Source organism: Cariama cristata, unplaced genomic scaffold (genome assembly GCF_000690535.1).
Source record: "Cariama cristata isolate BGI_N322 unplaced genomic scaffold, ASM69053v1 scaffold41587, whole genome shotgun sequence".
NCBI lineage: Eukaryota > Metazoa > Chordata > Aves > Cariamiformes > Cariamidae > Cariama > Cariama cristata.
This window is the reverse complement of record NW_009626716.1, coordinates 1-7057: the sequence shown is the minus strand read 5'-3', so window position 1 is coordinate 7057 and position 7057 is coordinate 1. Positions and strand designations below refer to the sequence as shown.

The 7057-nt window shown below is 39.5% G+C and overlaps 1 protein-coding gene across 1 annotated transcript; it reads right to left on the bottom strand.

The window, feature by feature from the left end:
• Window positions 1-1375: 1375 nt before the first annotated feature.
• Window positions 1376-5523, bottom strand: ZBTB8OS (zinc finger and BTB domain containing 8 opposite strand). The gene is made up of 7 exons (XM_009704131.1): window positions 5436-5523; window positions 3972-3996; window positions 3269-3390; window positions 2953-3035; window positions 2447-2499; window positions 2165-2201; window positions 1376-1462 (listed from the first exon to the last, which is right to left on the bottom strand). The coding sequence occupies exons 1-7, from the start codon at window positions 5521-5523 to the stop codon at window positions 1376-1378; spliced, it is 495 nt and encodes a 164-aa protein (XP_009702433.1).
• Between the last annotated feature and the right edge of the window lie 1534 nt (window positions 5524-7057).

Sequence of the window (7057 nt, the reverse complement as noted above, 5' to 3'; positions counted from 1 at the left end):
CCGGAGCCCTGGGGCTCCTGAGGAGGGAAGAAAACCCAGTGTGTGAAAATCATACTTACTTTTGTACCATCAAATAGGCGTATCATCATTCTTACTTACCAAAAAAAAGGCCGCTCACCTTAGCAGAGAACAAAGCACAAACGTAATTAATTTGTGTTAAAATTCCACTGGCCAAAATCATTCACACACAAACCCGTTAATCCTTTCCGTTCAAGTTTTATTTCAGCATTGAAACTTTTTCAAAAATAAGAGGGGTTTTATCCCTCAATCTTCACAATATGGAAATAAAACCAGATCTAGTCATGACTTTATAACAAAATAAAAATGAGACACTACCTCCAGAGGTGAGGCACTTGTAGTATCTACAATAAAAACCGTCCCTTTCCCACTGTCCACCTCTCACATTTAAATAGCAATGGCAGGTAACGCACATTTGCTGTCCTGTCATTTAAACCAAAACACATTCTTTATTATTTTTAATTTTGATTCAGTGAACTGAAGTCCATAATCCTTTGACACTAAAGGATTGCTTTTATTGTCCTTTCTAAAGGAAGACAGGAAAGCTGATCCAAATTGCTTACTTTTTAGGAAAAGAGAATCAGCTTTCCCAAGTCATAGTTGGGAGTGAACCCGCAGAGAATCTGGTGCATCCTTCTCTACCAGGGCGGAAAAGCTGCCTACTTTGTAGAGTATAATAGGTGCTATTAGGATTCTATGCACGTGGTCACATGCTTTCGGATTTCATGTGGAAATTTATTTACAGCAACTCAGCACCACCTGCTGGCATGACTTTTTTTTTCTTAACGTAGTCTAGGAGGCGTGGTGGTTTGTAATTTTTAATTTGTGTACTTTCTTAGGTGTCCTTTGAACAGTCAGAAATCTTGGTACATTAAATCTGACCCACTGCAGATATTTTGGATGCTTTATATAATATGGAGGAGGGATGTCACCTCAGAACACTTAAATCTGCAAATGAAATCCTGTACATGAATAGTATCTCCTGCCAGCCTACAAAAAAAGTAGTATTTTAGCTAGCAGCTCCCCTAATTTCTCTATTTAGTTCATATAGCACCTAACACATATCAGCCTTAAAAGCTGACTACTAGCATTCCTGAGAGACTTTCAACCCCTACAACTCTCTCTCTTCTTCTCAACATCCTCCAAAACCCCAACTAGTTCTTTTTTTTCCTGGCATTGCAGGTAGTTCTGTCTCACCATCCTCAAGTCAAAACACAGGCTGACATTCCCTGCAATTACTCCCTTCAATTTATGACTTTAATTGGCCAATTCCTTAGTTTCTTCCACAGGGATTACAGTTTTCCAGGGACTTTCGCCACCCAATGACAAGTATCCACTTGACCACACTTTTCTTCCTTTAAATATCAATGATGACAAAGACTTCTGGCTTTTCGTCTTCACAGATCTGCATTGCTGAGTAAGTTATGGCTTTGACCTCTGTGCCCTATAGAGAAAAGACACAAAAGCATGGATTTTCTAAATGACATCCCTTCTAGTAGTTTATGATAATACACGGTACTTACTACCTTCTACAAATGCTATCCAGTTTAACAGCTTTTCTCCCCAAAAAGCTCCAACTATATTTGTTCTGATGAGTAAGAATGTTGGCATACTAATGGCAAGGACTTGCACAGGCCAAATAGTGAATAAGTAACTCTTCCCTTATTTTATTGCCTCTTGAATACTATGAATTCCTCCTCTTACCTCTGACAGAACACCAACATTTGCTATGCTAATACTGACACAGCTAAAGAGCTGGCAGGGAGATAAGGATTTGCTTCTAGCAATTCTCTAGGAAAAAAAAAAAAAAAAGAGAAGCAAAACCTGACTAAGCATTAAGCTGTGATAATGGTGTGAAAACCAAACCCACGTACGCATTCTGAATGTAGATTGGTTTACTGTATTATCAGCCAACTGTTGAGTTTTGCTAACGCTGAGGAAGCACCAGGTGCTCAGGTCAACAGTTTCAGGAAAACGTTCACAAAAAACAAGCAGAAAGTTAGATCTTAAGTTTAGTGCCTGTAATACCATCCAGACATGTTTATACTTGGATCTCTTGAGAACCTAGAGGTCTGATTTAAAAGACACCACGCCTCCCCATCCTACCCCTAAAATGTAAAAGATGTACAGATGAACCACTGCATACCTGAGGGTGTTTGGCTAAGGAGAACTCTTCTCCCCACCTTTAAAGGCAAAAAGAACAGAGGAACATTTACCAAACGTTATAACTAGTTTCACTGATGAGCATAGGACAGTCAGATTTTCGTTTAAAGCCTCAAAGGAAGAAAAAAAAAGAAGTCCACAATCCACTTTTTAGAAAGCATCGGTGATTTCCAGGACATCACAGTATTGCAGACAGGTTACTCTGAAGGCAACATGTGTGTTTTCAGTAAAGATATTAATTACTCAACTGATCGTTTAAGCTCACCCAATTGATCTTATTTTGAATTGCATTCGGTCAATGTAAAGCACTTTCACCTCCTGCAGAGAAAATAAGAGAAATATGTCAGTAACACCTTCTATTTTCAGGCAGAAATTCTCAGTAAATTCCAGTTACAAGGGTTATATTCCACAGCTTAGATGGAATCTAAAACCAGAGAACCTGAGCAGCCTCAAAGAGATACACTGCTACTTAGAACATGAAGGCAGCAGAGCTGCCCCTACCTTATTAATAGCAGCTAGGCTACTTAGAACATGAAGGCAGCAGAGCTGTCCCTACCTTATAATAGCAGCTAATAATTGGTGTTTGTGGCAACAAAGCTTAACAATTTGTTTCTCAAGTCTCTCTGCCCTGGTATTTTCAATTCTCCATGTGTTGTGCTTAAGTGATCTGCTGTGTCCCTTTTTTTTCCTAAAGTAACACTGCCTTCAGAGCTGGTATTATCAGAGAATAGCCTTGACCTACAAATGGAAAAAGATCAAAACAGAACTCACCCTGGGTATAAAGAACTCATTAGCGCTGAATTTATACAGCCACTCATCCAAGAAGTGGAAGAGAAGAGACAACATGTCATGTCCTGCATGGTTGAAGCAGAGAAGATAGTCAGTTGATTGTCTCAGCAAGAACACCCAAATGTTTTTAAGAGTACGTCAGATGTACAGCTTCTGTACTATTAGAAGATTCAGATTAGTGATGCTTAATTAGATTTTAATTAACTGCAACAACACTACATGTAAAGATTCAAAATTCTGATACCCTTCTCCCTCAGGGTTCATACAGTTCCAATGTAAGAAGTCAACGCAGCCTTACCTTCTGCCTCTACCTCTACTGTATCCAGAGGTTCCACGGTCTCTGTATCAGTCATGTAGCCAAACATGGCCATAACGCACTGCTCAAATGCTTCTTCCAAAGTGTCTCCCCAGGCATGTAGCCTAAAAAGACAGGGGATAATTTACCGGACTGTAACGACAAAAAAGAAAATCCCAAAGTAATATGCAGGTGAGCAATCAGAACACGAGAATTAATGCAGAGGAAGTGAACGAACAAAAATACTTGCTTTTCTATACCTATGCATTTGGGCAGATTACAGAGATTTTCCTTCTTGCAGTTTGTGAGAAGACTTTATTGGGAGAATATGGAAAACAGATGTTTTACCAGACAACAAGAAAGTTCTTTCCTAGTATTGCTAATTGATATCCATGAAAGTGAAATACTCAGAAGAAATTTGGTTTAAAAGGAAGAGATTAAAGGGAGATTTCAAATGACATTTCCAAATAACAGAGACTTAATCAGAAGCACCATAGGAATGTTACATTAGAAAAGAAACCAAACGTGATTCTATGCTCTCCCAAGAGAAGAAACAAAATTGACCATCAAAAAACCCAGTGTGTGACATTTCACAGTTCCATACGGTGTACATTTACAACCAGTCTTCAAGGGTTAATCCAGACTTAAAGCAGCGTAAGAAATAATCAATTTGTCATACTGAGAAATCCCAGCTACCCATACTTACTGCACATCTGCTGTGTGATCCAAATCTGAGGGAGAAGGAAAAAGAAAAGGCATGACATCATCAAACATATTTAAAAAATGAGGATTAAAAAGAAGAAAATCAGATACTGTTGTTATAACAAGAACTTTTGGCATTCATTTTCAGATGTGAAACAGTGATAATCTATTTTGCAGTATATTAGAAAAACGTTAGCACAGGTGGAATCTTGGATTATTTCTGCCAAGCAGAAAAACAGTGTTTAATGTAATGATGTCAGTGCCCTACGTGTACAGCACTGTGTGCAAGGTATGGCTGTTGTAATGCAACAGGCTTCTACAAGTTGACTGCAATAAAAAGAAACTTTAACCAGGAGTAAAGAGTTTTTGCTGAAGTTTGCAGGACTGAAAATTATTCAGGCAGAGGATGAGATTTGCAAGTATTTCCAGCTCAATGAAGAAATATACCTGTCCACACCCAAAACCACCCATTATGCAAAAAGGAGAATTTTAAAAAAACATATGTAATACAAAATAGAAGGCAATCTTCACTAATAAGGTAGGATTAACATCCCAACCATGTATCAAGTTTTACATGAACATCATTTATATTCATTCAGAGGAATGAGAGAAACGCAAAATTATACCAGGTTGGCAGAAACAGAGCTAACTTGGGATGTAAAACAACTGCCACACCATAATAACTCTAACTGAAAGACTGTCGTGATGCTGTTTAGATCATTCACACACTATTAATGGATTCTCAACAACGGTCTCTAAAACAAACAAATTCCAGTGGATGTAAAAGAAGAATAAAACTTCTTCCAGTTATGGAAATAGCGTGACTATTGTAATGTGTATTTCTGCACTGCTATCAAATAAAGATCTGAATGCATCCTAAAAATACATATTCCAACAGAGTAATAGACACTGTCCCTTCAGACAGACTGCACTTAAATAGAAACCAAGTCAGACACTGAATGGCCTCCTGCGAGCGCCTTAAGCTAGCCCTTGGGCTCCCACCCACTTGCTTGACACGTTCTGAGAAGACATTCCAGGGATGGGGAAAGGGAGAGATAATGATTTTTAAGTAGTGCACGTAGGAGAAAAAACACCACACAGCAGACCAACATAGTCTTGAATGTCTCTTCCTATACAAGAGAGGTAGAAAAATGTACTGCCTTGCTAAGAAATAGCTTGAAAGGGAAAAGTTTTCAAGGTGAGACTTAACTAATTTATTTCTATCATCATTTCTTTAGCACCCATAGTAAGAAAGGGATTTATGTGTGATGAAGAAAATTGCAGATACCTCATCCCTATTAGTTCAACTACAGATGCATCCCACAACCTAAACATATACGATATCAGCATATTAAGAAACCCCACATGTGCCTAAAAAGCATATCCTGCTATCTTCCTTCCCCTCCCTCCCCCTCACGACTGCACTGTCACACATACGCTGCTTCAGCATAGAGTTAAAAATACTCACATTCGTATTTCTTATTGAGCGGTGGGTATTTGGCTTTGATAGCCTTCTGCTCCTGCGTCAGGTTGTAGTCCCTCTCGTCGGCTGCCATAGCTGCTGGGCTTGAGCAACGCTCTCTCACTTCCTGGTGGTAGGAAACATGGCCACCTCCACGAGCGCTTCAACCCTGCCAGGCTTCCCGTGTGATGCTGCACTAGAAAAGGGAGAATTGACTCTTAGTTCAGTTTTTTCACTCGATAGCAGTTTAGTAACACTTGTACACAGGCTCGAGTATTCAAAACAAGATACTAAATGCACGTCATTGAAGCGGTTTGCTATCAAAATTGTCACTGGGAGATGGGGGAAGTTCAGAGTTCAATCCTACGCCACTTGCCTCATTAACTGCTACCAGTTACGTTCAGCCAGCGAGGCCAAGGGATTACAGAAAGTGTGGACTTTGGCCTTTTCTGGGAAGAACCGTGTTACTTCCTTATTGTGTGCAACACCAAGCATTTCATTTATCCTCAAATACTAAAATACAGTAAACAAGAATAATAATGAAAACAGCTGTAAAGTGAATTAAACTTTCATGTTTCAGGTAACTTCTACTGAATTTTACAGCTGAGGGTACTCGGACCACTGGCACGTTACACAGCAAGCTAAAATATGCATTGCCTCCAACCCCCTAAACGTGACCTTACACATGATTTTTCTTCAGGAAAAAAAGCCTAGTTTTCTCTTAGGACAGGGATTGTCCTAGAAGCACATGCATGGAAAATATGACTGTCACACAAGTGCAGGGGTTTTCCTATGTTCCTCTTCTTGCAGATTTTTTTTAAATTAAATTTTTTTAAATTAAAAAAATCAAATCATCCAACATTGAACTGTATCAAATCCCCACTTAAGTGTCTAATTCTCAGACCAGATCTTATTAATTGCTGTTTCATGCAAGCTTTCCTTTGTAACTCTAACAGACATAAATTGGAGAACCTGATTAACTTCAGGCTAATTAATTTTCCTCAGATGAGACCTCCTCAGATTTCCAGATATAATACCCATTCTCTTTCTTAATTTTTTTTGTGCAAGATTTATCCACAGCTGAACCCAAGACCTCCCCAAATAATACAAATGATAGATTTACAGACAGCACATAACATCATCAAGACTACTTTTAAACAGGAGTGGTTTTTATTCTGATATTTAGAAACAAGACTACACAGGATTTCAGGTTTCTATTTTCAGGTAAGCACCTAGGCATGCTGCAAAGAGAAATCTGAAATTGAGAAACCAGTGCTCCTCTTAAGGAATAAACACAGATGAACACAGATCTTGATTTAAACCTGTTAAGCCCTGACTGCGGATGGTCACATCCACGACTGATCTCTGCGGGTTACCCGCAGCAGGCCGATCAGAGCCAGCTACATGCTAAGGAGGGCTGTCTGTAAAGCTTACCGCTGCGCTGAATTACGGAAAAATGGAAGTTATTAGTGGTTATAGACAATTAATAACCCAAAAGCAAGTTGAGGATACTCCGAAGGTTTCTGGGCAGCCCTGTGAGGAAGGAGGGCCAGGCCGCGGCCCCACACACGCACCGGCTCGGCTCGGTCCAGTCCCGACACGGTCTGCCCAAGGCTGTGGTGACCAGA

Bases quoted from the DNA above. Each gene is read 5' to 3' on its own strand.
- ZBTB8OS (XM_009704131.1), bottom strand. From the start codon at position 5,523: ATGGCAGCCGACGAGAGGGACTACAACCTGACGCAGGAGCAGAAGGCT. The intron at 2,202-2,446 runs GTGAGCTTAAAC...TTGCCTTTAAAG, and splicing joins TTCAAAATAAGATCAATTGG to GTGGGGAGAAGAGTTCTCCT. The intron at 1,463-2,164 runs GTATGCAGTGGT...TTTTCTCTATAG, and splicing joins CCTTAGCCAAACACCCTCAG to GGCACAGAGGTCAAAGCCAT.